Here is a 27,013-nt window from a genome sequence, read left to right on the forward strand (position 1 = left end):
CCTCGAAGCTACACCCACCATCTTCTCCCCGCCCGCCCCCCACTTCCTCCTTTCCCTCTTATCCTGGGCCCAGAAGGATGTCGGAGTGTCTGAGCTAAGGGTGGGGGAGGGAGAGTGTGTGCGGGGACGGGTCAGAACCTTTCCCTCAACTCCACTAGGCCAGGACCAGCCCTCTCCCCCAGCCTCTCGTAGACCGTCATATAATATTCATGAGCCTCATGAATACGCAATATCCTCATTATGGGGCGGGGGTCTCACTCGGCTCTGCTCTCTCCTTCACCACTCCCTAAATTACCCGGGGAGACGGCAGCGTGGGGAAGAGGGGACCCCCAGATGTGGAGCCAGATGAAGGGGGAGGGGGAGCCGGTCGCTGACGGGCGGCCGCAGTCACCGCGGTGCCGGGAGGTTGGGGGGGTGACCTACTGAGAGGGACCCAGGAGCCCGGAGCCCAGAGCCGCAGAGCCCACTCACCGAGGATCATGCTGGGGACCCAGGCGCCCGGGGTTCCGCGTCGCTCTGTCCCGGGGGCCGTTCTGGCCGGGCTGGGGGTACAGGGGGAGGAGTCGGGGGAGGAGCAGAGGCCGGCCCAGGCGGAGCGGGGGCGGAGCCCGCAGCAGGTGAAGACGGGAGGAGGGGGAACCCGGGCACCCTGCGCTCCATGAGGGGGCGTCTTGACGGTTCCTCGTCCCTTCCTCTCCTACTGGCTGCCCCTGGGTCTCCTGGATTTACCGTGTCACTGCAGCCAGGGCCCGGGGAACAAGACATCTACAAGACGGTGTGAGGTGACGGAGGAAGCTGGGAACTAAGATGCCTGGGTTCCTGGGAAGGGCTGAGTCTGAGTGCAGGAAGTCTGGTCGTGGGCTGATATAGGGTGGGGGATGCCTCAGTCCTCTGGGGAGGGATGGAGCCTGGGATGGGTGTGACACCTGGGTCCTCTCTGGAGTGATAGGCTGGGCAGGGTCGGGGTGGGGGGAGTGCAGAGAATGTTAAGGTCCTTTGTTTCTTTGACTTTGGAGCAGGATGCCTGGGGGCTGGGTTTCAGGAATGAAATGTGGGGCTGAAGATGGGTCCCAGGTTGATCTCTGGCTGGGGTTCAAATGCCTAGGTCCTCAGGGAAGGTCTGCATGAAGAGAGTTGCAATCAATGCAAAGAGGTGGAAAAAGAAGCTTGCCACCGAGATGATTTATTAGGGCAATCAGAAGATGATAGAGGATCCAGAATTGAGGCTCAACCCTGTAGAGAGGACCTGAATTGGGGTGGGGATGGGAGCACCCATCAGGCATCAGGGTCTGAACCCAGGGCATTCACCAAGGTGAGTGTGGATTGTAGAGGACTAGTGTGTGTGGTGAGGTGGAGGGGAGGATGGAGAATAAGGGCGAATGTATGGGCTGGGGAGTGTTGGGGGGGAGTACAGGACACTGGATGTATTTTAAGGACCAACAGGGGACTCGATTAGAGGTGGGCAACTGGAACCCCAGCATGAGGCTGGAGTCTGGGAGTCTGTGAAGTGTCTGGAGAAGATGCAGCTGCCACAGCCTGGACCTGTCTGTACCTGCCCCTAGAGGGAGGGCGGCAGGAGGACTTCCCAGAATGCCACACGGCCAGCTTCAGGCCAGCCCCCGCGCCAGAGGGAAAGGAGGTGTAACTGGGAAGTAGAATGCTTGGGATATAAGGAGGGTGGAGGCAGGGAGGAAGAGGTTGGTAGAAGGGTGTTGAGACTGGAGTCTTGGAACAGTCAGGGAAGGGGACTGGGGACTGGCATTCCTGGGTTCAGCAGGGAAGTTGGGACTAGATGGCTAATTAAGGTACAAGAACTTCAAATTCCTGATTCTGAGCTTCAGCGGTCTCTTGCCTTTACCCCACTGATCTGGTTTGACAGAAAGATGTTCCAGCTCAAGGGCAAGAGAATGCTGGGGATTCCAATGCTTTGGTCTTGTTCTGATCCAGAGGCGGAGATTTCAGGGGACTGTGGCCTTGCTGCCCAACTGTGGCCTTGGGGGAGAATGTAGGGTCTCTGAGCCAATCAGAGGAGGTCTTGTTACTCCAGCTCCAACCTGCCACCATGTTGTTCAACTCTAGTGTCACAAAGCCTGCTTCTCCCCAGGCCCTGTTATCTAGCCTCCCCCCACCCCACCCCTCACACCTTTCCTTTTCTCTTTCCATTCTTTCTCCTCCTTGGTGAACTCAGAAAAAAACAGAGTCAGCATCAGGTGTGGTTGATTGGTGATACAGACCCCTTTGCCCTCTGATTTGTCCACCATCCCATGCTGTCTCCAGGGACTCTGAGTTAGGGAGGTCACAGAAGAGACCTCTCAGAAGAGGGGTTGCTTAGCTTACCAAGGTGAGGCAGCTGGCTGGAGGGCGGGGTGACCTTGCAGGCAGCTGGGGGTGGGGGCAGTGTGTGGGGTGAATTCATTATTGATGAGCCCTGCACCCCGGGCTACTAATGAGCCCAGGCTGGTTGCTCTAATTGATGTCAAGAAACTTGAGACCCCCAGATCAGCTTCCCGCCTGCCAGCTGCCTCTCCTGAGTCCCCTCCCCCTCCCTGTACCCCCAGCTGCTGTTCCCTTCCCAGGGCCTCCTTTCCATCGACACACAAACAGATAAGGATAGGGCTCAGGCCTCCTAGCCCCCTACCCTCATGTCCCTCTGGATCACTCAAGTCTCAGGATGAGAGGCAGACATTCTCTGGAAGGGCTGGGAGCTTTGGAAGGGAAACAGACCAGAGCCTGAGAATTACAGTTCAGGGGCAGAAAGCCTGGTGCTAGATTACAACTGCGGCATTTCTGAGCCCAAGGAATTCCTTCCTTATGTTGTGCACCCTCACAAGAGACCTTGTCACTCTCTGAGACTCAAAGGTACAGGCACCACACAGACACACCCATGACCCAGCTGAGTGGTCACAGTTCACTTCCCCTCCTCGTTTCCTCCTGCTGATGGTGTAAGAAATCTCAGATCTGCCCCCTGGAATTTGGATGATGCCAATCCCAGCCCTCCGCCGAGAAGGGGAGTATGAGATTTCCTTCCTTGAGAATTCCCAGTGTCTTGTTATGCTTCAGCTGCAATCCTTGGAAATACTGGGTAGCTCTTGGCCTCACTAGGTCTCTTCCTCCTTATCAGTCCCTCTTCATTTATGGGTTCTGGGAAGAAGTTCTAAGGTACAGAATTATCAAGAAGTCACGGATTGGAGTGTGCAGCAGCCTTGGTCTCCCAGGAGAGATATTTTTAAGGTGACGTAGGCACTGCTAGGCAGGAGCCTAAGTTAAAAAGAATAACCCCGGCGATGGGGAAAGAGAACGAGATGGACTTCACGCATTCTCCATCCCCCAAATTCCCACAAATTTGTGGCTATGCTGCCCTCTGGTGGCTGAAGTCTGGTCTAGCATGACATGGACATCTGCCTCCGACAATCCATTAGAATTTCTTCACCCCTCTCCTTCCTCTTCTGGCACATTAGGACAGGCCTTGAAAAGACAGAGGACCCCGAGGGGCTCCCTTACTTTGATTTCTCTTCAAAGACCTAAACCATGTTGGTTAAGAATGAGGGCTTTCACAGTCAGACAAGGCTAAATTCGACTATGCTCTCACCCTCACTGGGTGACCTTGGGAAAGTTATATAACCTCTCTGGACCTCAATTTTCCCTCATGTAAATGGGGTTAATAGTACCCACTTCACAGGATTATGGATAGAGAAACGAAATGAGATAAGGTATGCAAACTATTTAACACCCTCTCTACCTACCAGTATACAATAAGCAGTGATAGCAAAACAAAACACAACAAAAACCTAACTGGCTTTCTTTTGATTTAGTTTTGTGGCTTTTTCTCTCAAGCCATTTCGTTATTCTGATTTAGGGAAGCCCAGGTGAGCATTCTGGACCATCGTCCTCCACCTTCAACTTGGACCTCCCCCTTTGCACTCTTCCCTAATGCTCAAACCCAAAAAGAAGGAATTCTTTCCCTTCTCTCCGGGAGGCGCTGGGAACCAGATCTGGTGGAGCTGGGTGATGGGCAGAGGAGTCAAGTCCTCCATTCACCCCTTCCATCATCACATCATCTCTTTCACCTGAGAGAAGGGAACCCAAAAAGTAGTTTATAGTTCCTGGGGGTCATACTCCTGGCTCCCAGTGGAAAGAAGCTGTGAAAAACAGACATTTCCTATCCACTGAGCCATCTGGTTCCAGGATGGGCTTGGAAAGAGTGGGGTAGGACACAAATTCCAGCTCTGGTCAGTGGGGGCACCGGGCCGGGTTTATTGCACTTGCAACAGAGTTTAAATAAGTCCCGGATGTCCGGAGCTGAGGTGAGGGGGGGTTGGGCAGGGAGAGAAGGGGCAGCGTCAGTGCAGCTGGTGGGCAGAACCCAAATCCTGCAGGCCCAGGACAGTGGGCTCCCCTTTTTCTGGGGGACTGGGAGGGCCTGCGTCTGGCCAGGCTGAGGTTCCAGATCTGTTGCCATCATGGCCCCTTCAGGGTCCTGGGCAATTCCTGACTTCTTCTGAGTCAGAGGTGGATTGGGCCTCCAGGCCCAGGTCTGGAACAGGCTCAAATGTAGTCCTGGATCGGCTTGGTTAGGTTACCAATGTCTGAGTCTGAGTCCCAGATCAACCCCAGGCCCCAGGTTCGATCTGGCCCCATTAAAGTTCTGAGTCCCCTTGGAGCTGGTTCTGAGCCAGCATCGATCCTCGTTTGGGATCTGTCCTGAGCTGGGCCTGGGGCACCATCCACGGTTAGTGTTTCCTTGTCGGCCCACCAGGGTGGGGGCTGTCCAGAGCTTCCAGGTCTCACTCCCCAGGTTCCAGGTTCTTAGCTGGGGGGCTTCCTGTGGATCTCTGGCAAGGCTGAGAATAGATCTTTGCAGGCTGGAGCTGGACAGTAAGTCCTGGTGGCACATCTGGCCCAGATAACTGGGACTGGATTCCCCAGGTCTGGTTCCAAGTTGTTTTCAGGAAACTCTCTCCAAAATGCAAAGGCTGCAGGGAGGCTGGGGCCTCTATCCCTGGATCTGAGTTCCCCTCTCCATGAGGAGGGCATGTGTAAACGAGGGTCCTTCACAGTGCATGGGGGGAGGGGATCCCCAGCTCCACACCTCCCGGCTCTGGCCCTTCAAGTATGTCTCTGGGCTGGGGAGAGGAGCTTCTCCCTGGCCCTCAGCACCTTCAGGAAGCGCCCAGCCCCCTCCCTGTCAGTAGACTGAGGGTGGGGGGACTGGGCCTTGAGGCTTGGGAATCTGGGACTGGGAGGAGTCAGGCATCAGAGGTGGCTGGTGGCTTGAGTTGAGCTTTTTCCATGGCGGTGCCGTATGGGAGGGAGCGTTTGAAGAATCCGAGCTAATGAAGGGGGGAAGAAGGGAGAGTTTAGATATTCTGGCTTCCATTTCTCCCCAGATCTTATCCTAAGCAGAAATAAAGATGATTCTAGTGCTTCTAATCTCCCCATCTTGGGAAAGTGGCCTAAATTCCTGGCTGTTAAGACTCCCTCTCCAGGGGTGCCTGGGTGGCTCAGTCAGTTAAGTGTCCAACTTTTTTTTTTTTTAGTTTGAGAGAGAGAGAGAGAGGTCACAAGTGAGCAAGGGGCAAAAAAAAGAGAGAAGCAGGGCTCACGGGGGCTCGAGCTCATCCGATGTGGGACTGGAACTCATGAACTGTGAGATCACGACGTGAGCCGAAGTTGGATGCTTAACGACCGAGCCACCCAGGTACCCCAAGTGTCCGACTCTTGATTTTGGCTCAGGTCATGATCTCACAGTTTGTGAGTTCGAGCCCCGCACTGGGTTCCATGCTGACAGTGTGTACAGCTTGGGATTCTCTCTCTTCTTCTCTCTGCCCCTCCCCCATGCGCGTGTGCACTCTCTCCCTCTCTCTTTCTCAAAATAAATAAATAAGTAAACATTAAGAAAAAAAAAAAAAAAAGACTATCTCTCCAGTAGGTCCAATGGGCCAGGAGGGCTAATGCTGGGAGTGCTTTTGGTATACGGGGTTCGTTCATCAGTGCTGTGAAATTGCCCCCAGTTAGGCCAGGGTTGGCGAATAGTTTTGAATTCAAGATCCAAGTCTGACTGCTTAATAGTAGCTGCCTCTTGAGAAGGATTCTGAGGCCACTTCTAGGGTATAGTCAAGTGGTGATGGCTGCCATTAATTTTTGTAGGAAGTGATATCACAAATGCCACATATTTGCCACTTGTGAGTAACATTGCTTTTTTAAGTCTAGGCAAGCTTAGCAGCCTGGGTCAAGAGACTCTTTCTGGGCTAAGGGTTTAGAAGGGAAGGATCCGACAGGCAGGGTCAGGATGGCATGCCTGTGGCCAGGGCAGAGGTAGGGACACGTGGCTGGAGAACTGGTCTGGAGATAGATGCTTGGGACTACGTTGGGTTAAGGGCAGAACTTGACGAGAGGGCGGCCAAGTCACGGGTAGGATGTGGCTGACCTTGTAGAGGATGTAGATGAGCAGACCTAGGAGCAGGAGGCCAATGAGGATGGCTAGGATAATGATCCACAGTGGGACACCGTGGCTGCCTTCTGCCTTGGTCCACTGCACAGCCGTGGCCACCTAGGGAGCAAGTCAGGAGAGGTCACTGAAAAGTCCTTAGTTCTCCCCACCCTACGCTTGGCTGCCACTTGCCATCGGACCAAGACCCACCTCTTACCTCCCATGTTGGGCTGACACAATTCTGGACATTATAAATTCCTCAAAGGTGCATCATTGTCTCTTATTTTTGGGTCTTCACCCCTGCTGACTCCCCCTCCCCAGAGAATATACCTTTCCTGACTAATTAGCTTGGTAGTTCCTGTTTATTCTTCAGGTCTCGGCTGAAACATCACTTCCTCCAGGAAGCCTTTCCTGACCCTGCAAGACTGCATTTCACTGTCCCCGTGATGTGTTCCCTTAAATATCCTGGCACTTGTCACACTGTGTTCTCATTGCCCACTCGACTGTGAACTCCAGGAGTGAAGATACTCTGTCCATCTTGCTAATCGTTACATCTCCAGGATCCAGCCCAGGCTCTGGCACTTAGTAACGCTCAATAAACATATTTTACAATAACGAGGCCGGCCCCCACCCACGTCCCTGTTCTAGTGCCAGGCCCAGTACTCTAAGCCCTGGTGTCCTTGGCCCAGACCTCTGGCCCAGGTTCACCTGAAGTTCCTTTCGGGGAAGCTGCTGAGGCAGGATTCGGTAAGGCATCTTCAGGGCTTCATACACGGCTTCACACTGCAGGCTGAACGGCTGGTGCTCCCGCTGTGGGTGGGGACAAGGTGTTCGGGGCAGCCCCCCTTAGGATCTAGAGGACACAGGGGCTTCCCCATGATCTGGCTCAGGTTGCGATCTTTCCTATTTTGGACCCATTCTCTCCTGAATATCTGTGTTCCTTATATGAGATAACAGATGTGTAATTAAATAGGTGTAACTAAATAATGTATAATTAGATGATGGCATGTTCAATAAAAAGGTTTTTTGAGGGGCGCCTGGGTGGCTCAGTCGGTTGAGGGTCTGGCTTTGGCTCAGGTCATGATCTCACGGTTTGTGGGTTTGAGCCCTCCTTTGGGCTCTGTGCTGACAGCTCAGAGCTTGGAGCTTGTTTTGGATTCTGTGTCTCCCTCTCTCTCTGCTCCTCCCCCACTCATGCTCTGTCTCTTTCTCTGTCTCGCTCTCAAAAATAAATAAACATTAAAAAAAATATATACATATTTTAAAGTTTTTTGAATCATTGATGGGGTTAAACAGCCAGGACACTGCCTGGCCCACAGCGTTTGCTCAGTAAATAACTGCTCTTTACTATTCCTACATCTGCTTGCCTCTCCACTATGGATTCATCTTCCATCTCTGTTGTTTTTATCATTCTCTGCATGCTGGTCTCTCTCCAGTTCTCCCTCCTCTAAACAGGCCCGGAGAGGGAAGCTGTCACTCCCAGTGTGGCCACCAGGTGGCACAAAGGACACACAGCCCAGTCTAAAGGAGGGTGAGGGATGGGAGTGGGAGTGCCTGGGAGCAACTCCACCAAAGGAGTTGGCTTAAGCACTAGGGAAAGGGAGGGGAAGATCAGGAGGCTCTGAAGGTCAAGGGTCAGGGCTGAGGTAAGGCTCCCTCACTTGCAGGAAGGTCTTGGCCCACACTCGAAAATGCAGCTGCAGACTTCGGCTCTCTTGCCGGTGCAGTGGCCCGAGCTCACAACGCAGCCTAAAACACTCTGCCTCGGGGCATTTCTGGGAAGAAAGGAGAGGCTTGAATGTGGAGTTCTGCCCTTCTGGTGGCTCTGAGAACCCAAGTCCCAGTGTGACTTACCAGGATCTGAGGTCCTGAGGAGGCAGGGCTCCGGCCTGGAGCTTCCCGTCTCTGTAGCAGGTGGTGCTGGGAACCCTCAGGATCCAACTGGAAGAAGAAAGAGACCATTAGGGACCACTCTTGCCCCATCACAGTGTTGAAGTCAGCCAGCACCTGGGTTCCAGAGCAGCTTCAACCTATGTTTTTTTTCAACCTGTTCTTTTCATCCATCCAGTGACCATCTCCTATGGCAAGGCAGCAAGCTCGGTGTTGAAATACAGACACGAACTAAACTTGGTCCTTGGAGTTTACAAGATGTGTAAGTAAATAGTTAGGTTCCCATCCCTGCCTCAGGGCCTTTGCACTGGCTGTTCTCTGCTTGGAATGCTCTTTCCTGAGTCTTCACAAGCAGGTTCATCCTTGTCTTTGAGGCCTCAGTTCAACTGTTACCTTCTCAAGAGATTTTCCCTGATGACTTCATTAAAAGACTCTGGTCCTCTAGCCTTTCCATGTTAACACTGCATGTCGATTACTTTTCAGTACCTGTTAATCTTTCCCTTTTTAATGTGATGTAATATAATGTAAATGTAATTTTTTAAAATGTTTACTCTTTTTTTTTTTTTTTAACATTTATTTACTTTTGAGACAGAGAGAGACAGAGCATGAACGGGGGAGGGGCAGAGAGAGAGGGAGACACAGAATCAGAAGCAGGCTCCAGGCTCTGAGCCATCAGCCCAGAGCCTGACGCGGGGCTTGAACTCACAGACTGTGAGATCGTGATCTGAGCCGAAGTCGGATGCTCAACCGACTGAGCCACCCAGGCGCCCCTGTTTACTCATTTTTTGAGACAGAGAGAGTGTTAGCTGTGGAGGGGCAGAGAGACGGGGGTGGGGGGCATAGAGAGCCCGATGCGAGGCTTGAACTCACGAACCCTGATATCATGGCCTGAGCTGAAGTCGGGTGCTCAACTGACTGAGCCACCCAGGCGCCCCTCCCTTTTTCATTTTATTTACTTATTTATTTATTTATTTATTTATTTATTTCATTTTAATTGTCTATTACCTTCTACTAAAATGTAAGCTCCATGAGAATGGGGGCCTTGTTAGTTTTGTTCGGTGAGATATTTCCTGAGCCTATAACAGTGTTCAGTGTAGACACTCATTTAATTAAATGTTGCCAATGGGTAAACAAACTTTAAACCAGGCATTAGGGCCCAGGGAAACAGGTCTGAAGGGGCCTTCCCAGAGAAGGTGGGACAGAGATGGGCCCTAGAGGTATGCCAGGGCCGGAAGGAAGGGAAGGATATTCTAGGCTGTGTATAAAATGGTCTTTTTCCCTCCCACAGCCTTGAGGTGTCTGTGGTCCTTCTGCCCCTTGTTCAGTGACCTCAGTCCTAAGCTTCAGGCACATCCTGGTTCTTCCAGGCCCCCAGGGACCTTCTTCAACCCCCCTAGCCTTGGTCCCTCTCCCCATGCCAGTCTCCAGGCCTCTCACCTCCAGGCCCTGTGAGTTGGGGGGGTGACTGGTGGTGCAGTTACCAAGTCCTGTAACCCTGGTCATGTAGAGAAGTTGCTGACCTTCCAGAGCCTGGGGACAGCTGAGTTCCAGCACACCCCGGCTAATGGAGCTGGGGCCCAAGTTGATGAGCTGAGGAGAGGAGAACACAATCATTCTGAGAAGGAAGGGAAGGCTTCTGCCCTGTTGAGACCCTGGGTCACTCCGGCCTGCCTTCCCCTCCTGCATGTCTCCCACCTCGGAAGTGAAGGAGGAGATCAACAGGTAGAGACAAAATCCTCTACAGCCAACACTCTTGGAGCTGGATCCATCCTTCCCTTCCAAGTCACTTAACTGGCTGGTCTCTCCTCTGGCTTTCCCTCACAAGGACCCTGTCCAGGCCTCCCCCTCCCCCTCCCTCCTCTCTTCTTTTCAGTCCCTCTCTCTAGTCCCAGCCATCAGTCACTTACAGCGAGTGGCTCCCCTTTCCCTGTCATTCATTCTGGTCCCACCCCTCCACTCCCAGCAGCCTGCCGGGAACCAGCCCAGTGCCTCCCCGCCCCCGCCTTGACGGTTCCTCACCTCATAGACGTGGTGGACAGCAGGACCCACATCTCCCTCCTCCTGAGGCTGGTCTCGGGGATGCCAGTCGCTCACTGGGAATAGCACTGCCTCGGGTTTGGAGACACTAAAGAGGAGGGTGGTTTAGAGGACAGTGGAAGGGATCCCATATGCACCCTTTCCTAGAAGTATCTCCCCTCCCAGAAAGGCCCCATTTTTGCCCCGGGGAATTTACCCGTTAAGGGAGACCTGGGCCTGAGCCTCCACTGAGAGCCTGAAGGAAACCACTTCGCTTTGGGAGTTGTTGAGATTCTTGCTGTGGGATGGAGGAGAGACTGAGGCAGTGCTGGAGCCCAGCTAAGGAGAATGCCCCCTGCACCAGGCCCCGCCCCACCGGCCCCACTGGTTCCCTACCTGAGAATCTGGAAGTCAAACTGGATGGTTTTCTTTGTGTCCCGGAGATGAGGGACTGTGAACCGCAGCCCCCCCCAGATCTGCGGGACATGGAGGGAGGACAAAGGAGCCTGTCAGACTGGGCATTTGCCTCACCCCAGTTCCAGCCCCCTTCCCTATTCCACAGCTGTGCTCTGGAAAGGCTGGTCACTGTCTTCTCAGATCCTCACTCCTGTGCCAGACTTACACTGGCTCCTGCCTTCATGGGGTTTCCCAGGTCACACACCAGCAGGCGGCTCTGGTTCACAGCAAAGTAGTCACAGCTCAGGCTGGAGAAGTTCTGGAGGTGGGGTGGGTATAGGTAAAGCTTTGGTGCCCCTCTGACGGGGTCTCCTCCCAAACCCTGCCTCAGAATCCCCTCTCACCCCTGGGTTTCTGACGAGTCCTGAGTACTCAGCCTCTGGAGGGGCTGTGACCCGAAGCTCGGCCTCATAGGCGCCGCCCTCACCCACGTTCTGGGCGTGGAAAGTTAGGTTCAGGGAGTTCTTGTCACCCAGGTACACGTGGTTCTGCTCCCTGGAGGGGGAACACCGGGTAAAGGACACTGGGAAATTAATCCCCAAATCAGGACAATGAACCATAACAATAATAAATAATAATAATAACAGATACCATTTACTGCGTTCCAACTCTATGGCCAGAAGTAGGCCAGATGTTTTATGTAGATTATTTCATTTAGTCCTTCCAAAAAGGCAGAGAAACGGATGCTATTATTCCCACTATACAGATGAAGAAGCTGAAGCTCAGAGAAGTTGAGTGACTTCCTAAGGTCACACAGCTTGCTAGTATGTCCCTATTCTACCTTTTCAGGTGCCAAGTGCTTCCAAACGCCACATGTTCTGCTATGCGACCTTGGCATCTTGGAATCCCCCAGCTTGCTGTTGGCCTTCACTTACCCAAACACTTCCAGCTGTAGGTCTGGCACACAGATATTGTCTTCTCCACAGTCCAGCAAGATCTGAGCCTGGGGAGCAGGTTAGCCTTGAGAGGCGGACTTTAGACCTCCTCCTGGGCTGAAGGCTCCCCGCTCCAGGGCACTGCCCCCAGGTGCCCAGGCCTCTCTCCTCCCGGGTCTCATCACTCCCCCATCTCCTCACCTTGTCCTCGATGCGGCTCTTGCTCTGGTAATGTAAGACTGGCCGGAGGCCATGGCTGTCCACAGGGGCTTGGGGGTCCAGGGAGAAGTTAAGGGCGATATGAATCGGGGAGAGCTTGTCTCGGAATTCTGACTCGTTCTGGGGGTGGGGAAGAGGGTTTGCTGTGTCAGGGGGCATTGGGGACTTGGTGGCCCTGCTCCTCAGCCTCTCACATGTCTCTTGGCCCATGCAGGGCCCTCAAGAATCCAGATGCCCAAACTTGACCATCCACTTTGTTTCTGAGGCCCTGACAGCCTGCTTCCCAGTTCCTCTGACAGAAGGGCCCCTTTCCTTGCCCCCAAAGTCCTAAGCCTCTCACTGGACTCTCCTAATCTCTCTCTCTCTCTCTCTCTTTTTTTTTTTTTCCAAGAGGGGCCCCAGTTCTCTGTGACGCCCTCCCCAGGCCAGTCTGTTCTCCGCCCTTGGGCCATACCCTGAGGTAGATCTTCATCTCTCTGCAGTCCTCCCGTGCCCCGTTCTGGATGAGTAGGGTCTGGGTCAGGGTCGCCTGTCTGGAGGCCAGGAACAGTGCCCGCCGTACTCCCCCCTTCTGCTTCTGCCAGTCCAACTGGAGTTCTACTGTGAAGCCTGCAGCCAGGAACATATGTTCAGGAGAATCTGTCTTTCCCTCCTAACCTATTCAGAGAGAAGGGAGGTGCCAAGGTCCCCTCCCCCTCCTCCCCACTCCCTATCCCAAGGCCTAAGAGATTCAGACAGTCTCTCTCACCAATGGAGTCAGGAACATGTTTTCCAGAAGCATTGAGGCAGAAGCTAAGGTTGATGCTGGAGGAAGACCAAGAGGAAAGCTGGTGAATGGGAACACTAGCCTCTGGCTCCCCCCCCAGAAAGACCCAGACTGGGGCACCTCCTTTCGTCCCCTACCACAGACATGGTTTCTCTGCCCACTCCCAGGCCCAGACTGAGGTATTCCAGACTCAGTCTCTGTAATCTCCTGGGCCCCTGCTCACCAAGCCACAGGGTTCCCCTCCAAGCTGCAGCTACGCTCCTCTGGGTTGAACATGGCAGGGAAGATGGTGAGGGAGGCACTGGTAGAGACGATGGGGCGACCCCTGCCAAGAGTGGATATGGGGTCAAGAGAACTAAGACTTCTCTGGAACCCTGGGCACAAGAAGCTGATGCCCAAGCCCCGGGAAGCCAGTGGCCTTTGTACACTTTCCCAGCCTTAGCCCATCTGAGACGATCCCCAGTTCCCACTTCTCCCCCTGGAATTCATACCTGTACACCACAGCCTTGTCCACACCAAAGGACCCCACGATCAGATCTGCAAGAAGTCCAGAAACTACCCCTTACAGCGAGCCCCACATTAAGGTCCTCCTTTCCTAACCCTCTCTAGTGTCATTGCTCGAAGGAGGCCGAGGCGAGGGGACAGCACCACCTGGTGGCGTTATCCTAGAACTGCACCCAGGAGCTTAGGAAAATGCAGAAGTTGGGGGAAGGGTCCGGGACCAGGAGAGTTCTCAGGTGAGAGGGGCCTGGGACACTACTCACCAGGGTATCCGTTGCCATCCAGGTCTCGGCCTCCTCGAAGGGCAGAGCCAAAGAAGTTTGGCGTGTGGCCGGCTGCCCACAGGGGCAGCAGAACCTGGGAAGGCTTAGAGCCTAGCCCCGCTGGGCCCCCAGGGAATATAAACACCACTCCCTGCTGGGTGTCTCCACCAAAGGGAGCTCCAATCGCTACATCTGCAAGACACAGAACACACACTAGTCTGGAGGCCAGGAATCCAAGAATCCAAATCTCTACCGCCAGATCCCAGAACCCAGGAGTGTTTTTTTTTTTTTTTTTTTTTTCCAATCTGTCATTCCCAGTTTTCCAATCTCTTCAAGCCCCAAGACCTAGACAGTGGGGTTAAAGTCAACACACCTCCTAGGGAAGTCACTGGGAGGTCTGGGTATCTTAGCTGACAGCCGCCCTCTCCCCAAACCCCTTCTGACTCAGGCTCCAGACTCCTCCTCAGCTCCTGGGGCCTCTGGCGCTTACCATTGTAGCCATCCTGGTCCAGGTCCCCCAGGGGCGTCAAGGAGCTGCCAAATCGGCCAAACTCATCATGGCCAGTGAGGGTGAAGGTGGGGGTGGGCTCCATGCCAGCCGGGTTCTGCAGGTAGATGTAGACCCTGCCCACTTCCTGAGGCCGCCCATCAGCTGTCCGTTCCATGAGCAGAGGCGCCCCCACCAGCAAGTCGTCCAGCCTGAGGGAAGGGGAAAAGCTAGGCACCCTGATACCCTGCCTTGCCACCTCCCCAGTCCCAGTGCCAGGACATCCTAGGCCTCCTGGATCCCAGGCTCTTGCCCACCCAAGTGAGAAGACTTGAGATCTTGTGGTCTTTTAGCTCTCAGCTCTCTCCTTGCTCCTGAGCAAGGGGATGACAGCACAGGAGGAGAACCCAGAGCAAAAACCTGGAGAAAAACTCTCCTTGGATTTTTCTGTCCTACCCCCCGCTCTTCAGTCTTGGATCTGGGAAGGGCATCATAGTGTGCCCTCTTCCCACTACTCACCCGTCCCCGTTGACGTCTGTGGCAGCCACTGCATAGCCGAAGTAGGACGCCATCTGGGGTGGGGGTGGACACAGAGGCAGCACTGGGTCAGAAGTAGGAGGTCACTCAACAGGATCGGCAGGGACTGTGGCTGGGGAGGTCAGAGACTCCAGGGAGCCTGGGCTCACTGGCTTACGCCTGGGACTTGGTTGGCAGAGGGCCAGGCTGGGTTGTGTGTGGGGGCTGTCCTCACCTGTTCCCCTGAGAAGTTGTAGAGGGATCGGATGTCTGAGCCATTGAGGATGGTGACCTGGGGATGATGAGATATACCCATTGGTCCCGGACTCCCAGACCATCCCACGGATAGAGAACAAACAGGTACAGGATATTCAGGGGGAAGGCATTTGCTGGAGACACAGACTGCTTGTTTGTTAATTCCCTCCTGACTTTGCTCTCACACCCCCATCTCTGTGCCAGGAAGCTCTACCACAGGGCACCCTCACTATTTTTCTCCATCACTTATCAACTACTGACAGAGGTTACGTTTGTCTGTCTGTTGTCCACCTCTACCCACTAGAATAGAAGACCAGCGGGGGCAGGAGTTTGGTTTTGTCCTTTGCTTTCTCCCCAGAGCCTGAAGTCGTGCTTGGTGAGCAGCAGACAGTAATTATTAGTTGAACGACTGAATGCACCCTGAGACCTCAGGCGTCCCTCATCCTTCAGGCCTCCCAAACCACAAACAGCTCATGTCTCCCTTGGGTCCCCCCTCAGTGACTGGCCCCACCAGTCCCCTGGTTGCTTGGCTCCTTGCCCCCTTCCCCACTCTCGCTGCTCCTACTCTGGGGTGAGTCCTCTCCCAGACTGCTGGATGGCCCCCTGGCTCTCTCCCTGCCTCCATCACCCTGCCCCGACTGCCGCAATTGGACTGATGGTCCCAGAGTGGATCCAGGAGGGGCACTTCTGGCTTGGAAACCCAGAGTGATTCCCTGCAGCCGCTGCCCAAATTCTCAACTTCTCGACTGGTCCTCTGATGGATGCCCTGGGGAATCTGGCCCCAACTAATCTGTTTTTCCTCAACCTTTCCTTATTCCCTTCATGCTCAGTCAGCCCACGAGTCTGCTACAATGGCCTGACTTTTTTCCTTTTCTGCCATGCTCCTGTCTAGGATGCCCTCTTGCCACATCTCCACAGATCCTTCATAGAACCTTCTCTGATCCTTTGCCACTACGTGGATGGAACTAGAGGGTGTTATGTGAAGGGAAATTAGTCAGAGAAAGACAAATATCATACGACTTCACTTATATGGGGGACAAAACAGATGAACACAAAGGAAGGAAAGCAAAAATAATATAAAGACAGGGAGGGGGACAAAAGAGACTCTTAAATATGGAGAACCAACAGAGCGTTCCTGGAGGGTTTGTGGGAGGGGGGATGGGCTAAATGGGCAAGGGGCATTAAGGAATCCACTCCTGAAATCATTGTTGCACTAGATGCTAACTAATTTGGATGTACCTTAAAAAGGAAAAGTAAAGAAAAAAAAAAAAAAAGAACCTTCTCCGATCCATTCCTGCCTTAGAAAAGTAGGTTATTCCTTCCTCTTAACTGCTATATCCTCTTAACTGCTTTTCTGAAACTTCTCATCGTGCAGAAAGAACGCTGACTTTGGACCAAGACGGATCTAGTTTTAAATCTCTCTCCAGCTCCTTACTAACTGGGTGATCTTAAACCACTTACTTGGTCTCAGAGCCTCAGCTTTCTCACGTGGAAAATGTGTATGGTATTATCTACTCCCAGAAGCTTGTTGTGAAGAATACACATCATGAGAGGACAGAGCCTGACGCAGCGGCGAGCTTGTGTAATAGTAGATACACCTCGGATTATAATTGTATGTGTGTCTTATCTTACATACTTGATTAGAAGCACCTTACGAGATGGGGTACGGTGTCTTATTCATCTTCTTATCTTTGACCTGGCCTTCATAAATGTTGTTAATTGAATGAACTCCTATGGCCGTCTTATCTGTGTCCTTTCTAAAGCGCTTGTCACGGTCTAATAATAACAGCTACCAATTGTACACCGCCTCATAGTTCACTAAGAACTTTCACAGGCGTTATCTCATTTCATCCTTACAAGAGCCTCGTGAGGTCAGAACTATTATTATCCCATTCTACAGAGAAGAATGAGGCTCAGAGAGGCTAAGTAGGTCTGGGGGTTTTGTGGAATGCAGCGGGGGGTATATGAATAAATAACAGAATGACTCATTCAGAGTAAACGCCAGTACTTGAACCCAGGTCTGCCTCCAGAGCCCGTGTTCTGATCCACTTTTTGAACCCTCACAAACTGCCGTGCATGGTTCTTTGTGATTAACCAGGGGAGGGGAAGGGGAGAGAGGGAGGGAAGGTCAAGTTGGGTCTTACATAACCATAAGTGAGGTTCCCTTTGGGCACGCCAGCGACAAAGTCTGCAAAAGAAGAGAAAGTTGTGGGCTAAGGGAGGGGAAGGGGAAATCCGACCAGCAGGGTGTCTGGGTTCCTGTGGCCCTAGGTCCTGGGTCTCCATTCGTCCCCTCCCTTGGCCCCCGCCTGGAGACACACTCACCTTCTGTGTCATCACCACTGAATTCACCCACAGCCACAGAGTATCCTGGGGGACAGGATGGGTGGATATTAGTATTCCTGGGGGGACCCCTCTGTTGTGGCCCATCCTTCAGTTCCTTCCCCAACCCTACTGGGCCTTCCTACACAGCCTGCACACAAGTAGGGCAGGGGGACAAAGGATGCCCGAATGGAAGAAGAGAGGTGGCGGGGGGGGCGGGTGCAGGGGTTGGGACAAGACCACTGGAGGTTCTTCCCCCCTATTTCCTCCCCGGGGCTCGCTCACCCAGGTAGCTGTCATCGTAGATGGAACTGGCCTGGCGGGTCTGCAGCTGTCCCTGAACCAGGTTGATCAGGTACTCGGGGTAATAGGATTCGGCAATCTGTTCTTGGGTGGCCGACAGGATCTGGCCTGGGGAAGGGGGTGAGGAGCTGGACGGATGGAGGAGGAGGGTGGCAGGGAGGGGGGCGCTGGGAGCTGATTGGGTGGGACTGCAGAAGTCTGGTTCCAGGAAGGGAAGCTTGTGGAGGGTGGTAGAAAAGGGTACAGAAGTCTCAAGGAAGGGAGAGGAGAATCTGGACAGGGAGGGAAGAGGGAAGGATGGTGACCTCAGACTGGAAGAGGGATGAGAGGCTGTGTGCCAGGGGACTAAGGGACAGCAGAGGAAGGACTTACCTTGCCAGAAGTAGCTCCCTGGTCCACCCAGGACCACGCGCCCAGTCTGTGGAGGGAAGGAGAGGAGTCCACATCTGGTCCTGACCCTCCTGGGACACCACCCACAGCTGCTTCTCTCCCAGCCCACACTCTTACCTTGGTGAACTCAGCACTGAAGCCCCCTTGGCAGTAACCCTGTCCTGCGGCCCAGCTGAAATCTGTGAGGGGAGAAGGTGGTGGGAAGGAGCCCGGCACAGACGGGTCACACAGGAAAGGTGAGAGAGCTGAACCAGAGAAAGGATCTCCCTGGACCAGACAGTGATCAGAAAGGCTAAGCGGGGTGGGGAATCACAGGGAGGAGGCAGACACAGGGCACATGCCCCTCCTTGCCCTACCTGAGCGGCAAGGTGCATACTCCAGAATTCGGGTGAAATTGTCCGTGGAGAGGTAGCAGGTGCCCACGGGATCATTCAGCGGCTCCTTCTCTGTGCGCCAGCTATATAGAGGAGCACAGGCCTGGCGGGGCCCGGGAGGAGGGGGCTTCAGGTGAGTCCAACAGGGCCTCCCCCACTCCCTCAGGCCTCTGCTCCATTCCCCTGGTCACACCACACCACACCACTAAGAGCCACTGTCAGCCTGCTGGGCCCTCACCAAAATGGAGGAGCCGTGGGCTCGAACCGTTGCTCCAAACCACTGCAAGGACTTGTACTCCACAGGCTCCTCTCCCTCTGGGCTGGGCAGTAATGACTCCAGGAGTCGAGAGCCTTGGAGAAGTGAGAAAAGGCAGTCATGCCGGGCTGTGGATGGCTGAGCCCTAGAGCGGCCCCCACTCTCAGTCTGGGGGTGCCCGGGCACTTGCAAGCCCTGAGCTCCATGACTCACTGGGAGGAGCGGGGAGGGGGTTTCAGAGTCTGCTTTGTGTAGCCTGACTCACCCCTTCCCTGACACGTGTGCATCCACGGGTGCGCACACAGAACCTAGCGTTTCTAGAGTTGCTGTCCCCTGGTGCCCCTGCCTCCTCACCCAGCTGGGACAGGACGCTTCAAGTGATGTGGGGCCACGGGGGTGGTAAGTAAGAATGGCTGTTTCCCGAGAGGGCAGTCCTCTGGCTATGCTTCTCTGTACCTGGGTCGGTGTCTCTAACAGCACCTTGTCCCATCCCTTCTTTTCTGGCTCTTTCTCACAATTCTGGATCTCTGTTACCTTATGTCTCTCTCCCAGCATCTGTCTATCTCTCCAAGCCCTATCTCTGCTCTCTATGGTACGGTTTTTTTCTTTCCTTTGATTCTCATCTGTCTTTCAGATTTAAAAACAAAAGTGGCAGGGCGGGCAGGGAGCCTGGGTGGCTCAGTCGGTTGAATGGTGGAGTGCATCTGACTCTTGATAACGGTTTGGGCCGCGATCACACAGTTCATGGGATCGAGTCCTGCATTGGGCTCTGGGCTGTCAGCAGAGAATGCTTGCCATCCTCTCTCTCCCTCTCTCTGCCCCTACCCTGCTCTCTCTGTCTCTGTCTTTCTCTCTCAAAATAAATAAATAACTAAACTTAAAAAAAAAAAAAAAATGAATGTGTTTCATGATCTTATCCCTGTCCCTGCCACCGTCTCCGTGTTTTTATCTCTCCTCTTTTCGTCCCTTTACCCCAGTCTTTATCTCTGGAGCCAGACTGTTCAAGTTCATGCCCTGGCTCCACTATTTACTAGCTGACTTTGGACAAGGGACTTAACCTCCATTTTGTCATCTATAAAATGGGGCTAATACTTCACACGGTACTGAAGTGAGTTAAGATATGCCGGGCGCTCAGGACTGTACCTGGCACAGAGCAAGTGCTCTTGAAGCGTTCGTTAGCTGTTATTGTTTATCTTTCCATCTGTCTCCCTCCCAGCCATCTCTGCATCTACTCTGGGCCTTGAGCTCCCTGAGGGCAGTGGTTTCATCATGTTTCAGTCCCCTGCAGCACCAGCACGGTGCCTGGCGTGCACTGTCACTTAGTCAGTGCTTAGTTAAACGGACTGAAAAGTCTGTGTGACTCTCCCTGTCTTTGTGTTACTGCCCTGGCCTCCCAGAGTTGTGGGTGATTCAGGGGAAATGAGAGCCACATGTTTCTGAATCATGCCCGCCCTCCTTGGGCTGGGCTGGACTGGGAACATGGTGTGAGTGCCACGGGAGTCGCTGCACGGCTTCTACACTGAGCTGGAGCACCAGAGCCTGGAGGGAACGTGGCCGTGGAACTGGACGGGCTCCACCCCTCCCTCGAGGCACCCTTCGGCCCGCCCCCAAGCCGCAGTACCACCCCCAGTCCCTTCCTGAGCTTCCCCGCCTACCAAGGAGGTTACCTTTACTGTCAAATTCAATGGGGGTGCAGTGTACCGGGCTGGTGCCCCAGGGACAGAGGTAGACGGCACCACCCTGCAGCACTCCCGGCTGGCTGGTGTTGGCCTTGGGAGCTCCCACCAGCACGCTGACCCTGTGGAGGCGAAAGGAGAGGCGGTTCAGAGTGACTCCTTCTCCAGTCCCCCCAGGCCTCTGGGCCAGGGGCTGGCCGGGGGTGGGGTAGATGCCCCCTGGGTTGTATTTATATCTCAGAAGATGCCACAGATGCCAGAGGCACAGGCTGGAGTCAGGCGGTCCCCATGTGGCGCTGTCACTAACACAACAACCACCCCCCTCCACCACCTTCCCTTGTTATTAAAGAGAGGAGGAAGCGGAGTCAGTTCTGAGAAAGGAAAAGGGGCACCAGAGGGCCCGAGCCCCATCTTCTCCATCTCCACTCTGGACCTGCCGGCATCGGATATGCAGCCCCTGGAGCTCCAGGGTCCTCTCATCCTCTCACCTAGCCTCTACCCTCTCGTCCCAAGCCAAAGTCCTTCTCTGGGCCAAGACCCAGGCATCGGGCTGCCCAGCCCTGGGGTGTGTAGGAGGAAAATGTGAGTCTTGGGAATCAGTCAGTAGAAGTGGAGAGTGGAGCTTGGAGGATGGTGAGGACAGATTCCCCTGGGCTCTGGGGTAGAGCTCCCCATCTTGGCCGGGTTTCTGTTCAGCCCCTGAACCCCTGTCTCGCACATCATCCCTAGGAATCTGAATTCAAATCTTGCTCTCCTGGGGTGTTAGCTCTGAACACGGTGCTTCGAGACGATGAGGAGAAAGTTGCCTTTGCTGGGGGTCCTATGTAATGGAGTGGTCAGAGTTAAGGTCCTGGGCAATCTTCTCACCTTCGACTCTGCCTCTATCATTGTCTTTGAGGTCCCTTGTCTCCAAGGTCTCCATGCAGCCATCAGCCCTCTTGATTTTCTCCTCCAGGGTCTCCCACAAGGACTGCATCTAGCAGCTGGGGGCAACTGGACCTGGCCCCTGGGCCGGTGTCGCTGCCAGTCTGGCCTCTACTCTCCTCCCATACCTGCCTCAGACACTGCTTCTCAATCTCTCTGTCCCTCTGCCCTTATGATTACTTGCTTTCCTCGTTTTGGTTTTTTAATCCTCTCTCTTGATCTCAAATCTTGTGTTCTTCATCTCTACTGGTTTCTGGCCCCCTTCAGCTTTCAACATTCCCAGTGTCATCCCTTCCCTGATATTTGGGTATGTTCCCTAGCTTTTCTTACCAGGAAAGAGCCCGAGTGGGTTAGTATGGTAGAGGTCCCAAAAGCTAGGGGTGTCTTCCAAGAGGACCAGGAAGGGCAGGGGTGAGTGGGGTGGGGTTCAAGAGGAATAATGGATGGAAGCAACGAGGGGGCAGGACCATGGTACTGAAGGGGGAAGTGAGGAGTGGGCAGGGAGGAAGGGAGGATGAGAACAGAGGAGGGAGAAGGCAGGGTCCAGAGGAACAGGAGGGGGGCCAGAGAGGAGAGTTCCTGGAGTGAAGGGGGGTGGGGTGCGAGCCCTGGTTACCCTGGGGACAGGAAATGTTTACTGCCTGTGGCTTCCTGTCTGTTTCCAACCTCTCACTTCTCCGTTTGTCTCCCACCCGCAGGGCCCCACCCCTCTCACTCAGGCATTACATCCAGTTGAGGGGGGTGGGAGCTGGCGACTTGGAAGGCAGGGACCCAGTCAGCTGCCAGGCCCACAGCTTGGTGGCAGGCAGAGAGTGAGTGCATTGTCCTGGGGCTGGGTGAGGAGAGAGGGGTGCAAGCCTCTCTTAGCAGGGGCAGCCCCAGAGAATAGCTATGATACAGGAGGCAGTGAAAAGAGCACTGGACCATGAGTCAGGAGTTCTGGGTCAGGCACCAGCTCAGTGTGGACTTGGGCAATATCCTTTCCCTTCTCTCTCCGGGTGAAGAGGTTGAACAGGTTGTCTTGAAGTCTCTTGGAGCTCCAACACTCCCTTTCCAGGAGAGCACAGGGCTGCAGCCAAAGGACCCTGCTCCCACTCCCAGTTTTCACACACCCCTTGCTCTTGGGGAGCAGCTGAGCCTGAGTGCTCCTGGGCTGGCTTGTGGAAGAAGCTTGGAGCCTGGCAGGGTTAGAAGGCGAGAAAGACCTTACAAAGCCTGGGAAGCCCACAGGCTCGTGAGCCAGGGGTGTGTACATTGTAGTTGTGGGAGGGCTCAGGAGATGTGGTGTGCAGGCAAGGGACACAGACTCAGATGCCCGTCCCCACTCCATGACTTATACCTGCGGGTGCAGTGGCCCTTCCATCCCAATAAACAGTGCCCTCTCCCACGTGCCAAGCAAAGTGCCTGGTGTCAGAGTAGGCACGTCACCGAGCTTATCGCTGTTCTCCCTCTCCTAGTTCTTGCTTCCTAAATCTGGCAACAGTTGGGCCCTCTTAGGGGTCCAGGAAGGTAACAGCGGAGCGTCCTTGTGCTATTTTCAATATTTCAGAAAGCCTAACGGAAATCATGCATTTACCTGATAAGGTGGCTGGGCTAATTAAAACCTCAAGGGTATCTGCTTTGGGCTATAATTATATCAACTGATGTAGGGAAGCTGGTTATATCTCAAATTAGTTGAAAGCTCTGATTGGCGGCTACAGATGTCTTCTTGTTCTAACTTCTAGTTGATAAAAAAAAAAAAAAAAAAAAGACAACAGGGAAAAGGAATTAATTATTCCTTATTAAATGCAGTTTGGCAGATAAACTCTTCCAAAATGCCGAGTTCAAGGGAAGAAATCATTGCCATCATTTCTTTTGAAACCTCAGATCCCTATAATTCTAGAGTTGGTTCTCGGAGATATGGACCACCACAGCTGCAAGGCACCAGAGAGAGCATCCACTGGGTTGAAGACTTCCTTGCAGATGCCTTCCTTGCAGACTTCCTGCCACATGACATTTGAGGAGGCCAGTTTGGTCCTGACAGTCCTCCCCATCTTCTTTTAGAGCAACCTCTTTTTCCTGTTTTATACAGAATGTCCTGGAAAGATATTGTTTGATTTTAAACAAAAATACAGAAAAAACTTGTTGTGGTTTTTTTGTTTGTTTGTTTTTTGAGAGAGAGAGAGAGAGAGAGAGCGAGCACACTCAAACAGGGGTGGGGAAGAGGGTGAGGGAGAGAATCTTAAGCAGTTTCCAGACCCAGCACGGAGCCCGATGTGGAGCTCAATCTCACCAACTGTGAGATCATGACCTGGGCCAAAATCAAGAGTCGGACGCTTAACCGACTGAGCCACCCAAGTGCCCCCAAGAAGAAACTTTAATTACAAGATTGCTGACCTAGTCCCATGTTCTCATTTTACCAAGGAAGTTAGGGAACATGGCCAAGGTCACTCGGAATCCTTCCTGACATAAGAACCAGAAGCCACGAATCCTCATTCCTAGGCTAAGGTTCTGGTCTACCCTGTTGCCAATTTACCCCCTTCTCTCCCTTCTACTATCTCCCCAGCCAGGCTTCTGATTAACCAAGTTCCTGTTCAATACATGGTTACTGTTTGACTCTGTTGGCCTGGCAAGATTGGGGGCGGGGAGTGTCAAGTGGATCAGGGCCCAGCTCCTGTAGGTCCTATAGCAGCCCTGGCCAGGCCCCAGGAGAACATCTACATCCCCCAGTGTGTTCTCAAGAGATATGTCCGGCTGCTTGGTGAGGAAGAGTTGTGGCAGTACCAGAAGAGAAAGAGAGCTGGGTTAAGGCTGAGCATCTTTCCAGCTGGTGACCTGGGCCAAGTCACTTCTTTCTAAGCTTTGGATTCGCTCCCTATAAAATGATGGATTGCCCTTGAATGGTCCCTAAGCCAATTTCTATAATTCCTGAAGCATCGGCTTTATATGTGCATATAAAATGGGGTAATAGTGTTTCCTCTAAGGCAAAGATTTTTGTAACCATCCGATGGAAAAATTGATATGACAGTGTTAAGGAATGTGAGGGACCATTATTACGACCACTACTATAAACAAATACTAGAAGTAAGTAAGAGATTGGGGGCGGGGGGGAAAGTTAGACAAAAAACTAGGTGATATCCAAGGAGGAGAAAACCAGAAAACAGAAAGCGACCCTGTAAAAATCATGCCTCCCGTGTACTGATCACCTTCTATGGACCAGGTGCCTTTTGTATATATTGTCTCATTTAGTTCTCAGAACAGGTTCATAAATTAGGTGTCTGATTCTCGTGAAAACACTTCGAAACAAACACAGAGCTTAAGTAACTCGCCCTAGGCCACACAAAGAACAAGTGGTGGGGCCAGGACGCACGCCCAGCTCTGCCTGACTTAAAGCTTGGCCCTTTCCTGCCACATAAACCTCTCTTGTGCTCACCCTGCCCTTTGATGCTGTTTCAGGGTTCCTGTGAGAGGGGTTGTAGGGGGAACAAGAACACTGAGGCCCTCCGTCTCCAGGATGATGGCCCCAGGTGGGGGCTGTGTTTGTCACCACTGGGCAGGAAGGGGTTGCAGGCCCAGCTGTGGAGGGAGGAAGGTCACTGGGGAGGTGGATTGTTCAGAGCCCTATTCTAAGGGTGTATTGTAAGAGAAAATGAGAGGGGAGGAGTGCAAGCTGGACACCTGGGTTCTCTTGGGAAGAGAGATGAGCAGGAAGGGATGGGGGAGGATGAGAAAGCGGGGTCCCGGTTTGGAAGACTGCTTTAGGGCCTGTAGGATCAGGCCAGGGGCCAGACAGACACCTAGGGAATGGGAGTGTGGGAAAGTCCAGATGTTTTAAAGGAGTGTTGGAAAAGGGAGATGACACTTTAGCTAGGTGGGGGTGGGGTACGAGCGAGGTTAAGAGCCAGACAACTGGATTTACCCTGATATGGGGGAGGATCCCATCCCCTCCCTGCCGGGTCTTCTCTATTCCATTAGGGTTGTGGTAAGCAGTTTGAGGGGGCCTGGGGGAGGCCAGGCCTGGCAGAGACTCCAGGCCAGGGTGATGCAATGGGGTTTGGGCAGGAGGCCAGGGGGGGTGGGGTGGGGGTTGGGTGGGGACCTTGAATAGCGCAGAACCAACAGCTGGGGCCTAATCATCTTTCTTTTTTCCCATCCCCACGTTCGTTCTCCAGACAAAGAAGAAATTTGTGTGCCCCCCCTCCTATTGAATTAGCTAGATTAACCCCTTTCCTCCAAAAATTAAAGAAAACGCATAGAGATCAGTTAACTGTATCCTATATAAAAACAGCTCACCTCTGACAGAACTTCTATCAAACCCTGAGACATTGGGGTTGGGGTGGTGGTGGCCGGGACCAGTGGAAAGCTCAGAGCCCAGAGACGGAGAAGGAGGAGGATTTCCCAGTTAGTGTGGAGGATCAGGAATCTGGCACCTGGGAGTCCCTGGCCGGGCCCAGGGGCAGCTAGCTACCTTCTCCTCTTCCTTCCCAACCCCCCACATTTAAACAAACACTCCTGTTCCCATGTTGCCTCAGCTCTAACTCCGGTTTCCCTAAGTCTATGAGCTCCCCACTTTCCAGGCGGTCAGGTCCGGTCTGCTTGTCACCCTGCTGAGCTGGGAATGAGGACCCTCCTTTGAGACTTCTCCAGTCCTTGATGTCCTATGTTATGACGCTCTGGGGGCCCAGCGAGCCCGCGTCTCCCCAGCTTCCGACCCCAGCCCTGGAGTCCGGTCTCAGTCCAGCTCCAGACTACAGGCTACAGGAAATCGGCATTTCTCTTCCTCCCAAGAGCTAGAGGAAGAGGGAAACCGCCCACCCCCCTTCACGCGCGCACACACACCCCTCCCGACACATCCGAGCACCCGCCCTTGGCCGAGCCCGCCACAGCGCCGGCGCCCCCAGTGCCCGGGTCCCGGGACTCTCCTCAAGTTCCCGGGTCCCCTCGTCTGAACGGAGATTGGGGGTGGTGGGCGGAGTAGGAGCCCGAGGAGAAAGGGGAGGGAGCCGCCATCCCCCTCCCGGGTCTTTCCTAGTCTGAGCGGAGGGGGAGGGGAGGATGGGGCTGGTCCCCATTTAACCTCCGGACCCCCTCAGTCTCAGACTCCCCTCTTACTACACACAGCTCATTCTACCACGACCCGTCCTCCCTCCGCACAATGGCCCTCAGGAGTCCCGAGGTCCCGCAGGGCTCCAAAAAGCCCTTCCCGGCCTCCGCGCCCCCTCTCCGCCCTCATCCGCCCCGGGTCCCCGCAGCTCACAGATCTCAGCCAGAGACCCGCTGCTCTCCATTCGTGCGTCCTCCTTTTCCTTGGCCCCGAGACCCTTGCCCAGACCTCTCCAGCTTCCAGTTTCGTGTCTTCTCCCCACCCCACACATGTCTCCCCACTGATCTCAAACTCCAGGCGCCCAGCTCCACGCCGGCCACTGTCCCCTCCCTACTCCCGCGCGGGCCCCCAACTCTGGCGCGGGCCCCCAACTCCAGCCCTAGTCCTTCCAAACTCCGCCTCTCAGACTCAAGCCTTGGTCCCCTCCAGACTCCAGCCGCGCCCCCAGTCTCCAGCCCCCCACCCTCCCAGCCCCCATCCCGCCACTAACCCTCCTCACTCACCCGTCCGTCCCCGGCCGGTAAAACTCCACCGAGAAGCCGAAGAAGGAGCCCGGGGGCCCAGCGAGCACAGCTGGGGCCTCCGCGTCTAAATTGAAGCCCCCGACCCTGGGTGGCGGCGGCAGCAGCAGCAGCAGCAGCGGCGGCAGCAGCAGCAACAGCGGGGGTCGGCGCCGGGGGCCCCAGCGCAGTTGCACGGCGTGGAGAGGCAGCCCTGGTGCCCGTCTCCCCATAGCGCCCGCTCTTCCCTGTCCTGGGGCCACCGACCCGGAGCCGCTTCCTAAACCTCCCAGAGGCGAATGACTCAACGCGGGGAGGAGTTTGCCAAACTCCCGGCTGAGCCCTCCCCCCGCCGGCCGGGGGGGCGAGAGGGGGGGCATTCCTGGGTCCTTGGAACGCTGAGCCCGCGCCCCCCACCCCGAAGGGGCGTGGGGGGGGGCCGCACCTCTCCACTCCCCTTTCCTTAGCCCCAGCTGGAGGCCGGTTGTCTGGACTGGGTCAGACTGGGCGG

At 54.3% G+C, this 27,013-nt stretch overlaps 2 protein-coding genes and 2 long non-coding RNA genes across 4 annotated transcripts in view; 2 read left to right on the top strand and 2 right to left on the bottom strand.

Annotated features, from left to right (window-relative positions):
- Window positions 1–600, bottom strand: part of ZNF385A (zinc finger protein 385A) — a 20,809-nt gene extending 20,209 nt beyond the window's left edge. Inside the window, exon 1 of the mRNA XM_045466819.1 lies at window positions 472–600. Within this exon, the coding sequence (XP_045322775.1) occupies window positions 472–481 (10 nt within the window). The 5' untranslated portion in view covers window positions 482–600. The remainder of the gene's footprint in view (window positions 1–471) is intronic.
- LOC123592028 overlaps window positions 1–11,874 on the top strand; it is a 16,642-nt gene extending 4,768 nt beyond the window's left edge. Inside the window, exons 3-4 of the long non-coding RNA XR_006709559.1 lie at window positions 8,499–8,582; window positions 11,582–11,874. This is a non-coding gene — a long non-coding RNA (uncharacterized LOC123592028). The remainder of the gene's footprint in view (window positions 1–8,498; window positions 8,583–11,581) is intronic.
- Window positions 4,231–27,013, bottom strand: ITGA5 (integrin subunit alpha 5). The gene is made up of 30 exons (XM_045466817.1): window positions 26,506–27,013; window positions 19,987–20,117; window positions 18,302–18,414; window positions 18,046–18,166; window positions 17,807–17,868; window positions 17,672–17,717; window positions 17,282–17,407; window positions 17,000–17,044; window positions 16,819–16,862; window positions 14,655–14,711; window positions 14,423–14,475; window positions 13,907–14,115; window positions 13,417–13,608; window positions 13,144–13,189; window positions 12,876–12,977; window positions 12,635–12,690; window positions 12,341–12,495; window positions 11,869–12,006; window positions 11,668–11,735; window positions 11,137–11,287; window positions 10,959–11,051; window positions 10,733–10,812; window positions 10,554–10,634; window positions 10,340–10,445; window positions 9,758–9,910; window positions 8,285–8,371; window positions 8,092–8,205; window positions 7,139–7,240; window positions 6,428–6,550; window positions 4,231–5,330 (listed from the first exon to the last, which is right to left on the bottom strand). The coding sequence occupies exons 1-30, from the start codon at window positions 26,880–26,882 to the stop codon at window positions 5,247–5,249; spliced, it is 3,315 nt and encodes a 1,104-aa protein (XP_045322773.1). The 5' UTR covers window positions 26,883–27,013; the 3' UTR covers window positions 4,231–5,246.
- LOC123592029 lies at window positions 20,481–23,053 on the top strand. Its single transcript, XR_006709560.1, has 2 exons — window positions 20,481–20,577; window positions 22,786–23,053. It is a non-coding gene; the product is annotated as an uncharacterized LOC123592029 (long non-coding RNA).

The sequence above is a fragment of the Leopardus geoffroyi genome, chromosome B4 (genome assembly GCF_018350155.1).
Source record: "Leopardus geoffroyi isolate Oge1 chromosome B4, O.geoffroyi_Oge1_pat1.0, whole genome shotgun sequence".
Classification (NCBI taxonomy): Eukaryota; Metazoa; Chordata; class Mammalia; order Carnivora; family Felidae; genus Leopardus; species Leopardus geoffroyi.

Excerpts from the sequence above, each read along its gene's own strand:
- ITGA5 (XM_045466817.1), bottom strand. The coding sequence starts at position 26,882 with ATGCCCCCCCTCTCGCCCCCCCGGCCGGCGGGGGGAGGGCTCAGCCGG. Across the intron at positions 16,863-16,999 it reads CAGTGGTGATGACACAGAAG|ACTTTGTCGCTGGCGTGCCC; the intron begins GTGAGTGTGTCT and ends CTTCTTTTGCAG. Across the intron at positions 13,190-13,416 it reads GGATGGCAACGGATACCCTG|ATCTGATCGTGGGGTCCTTT; the intron begins GTGAGTAGTGTC and ends GACTTCTTGCAG.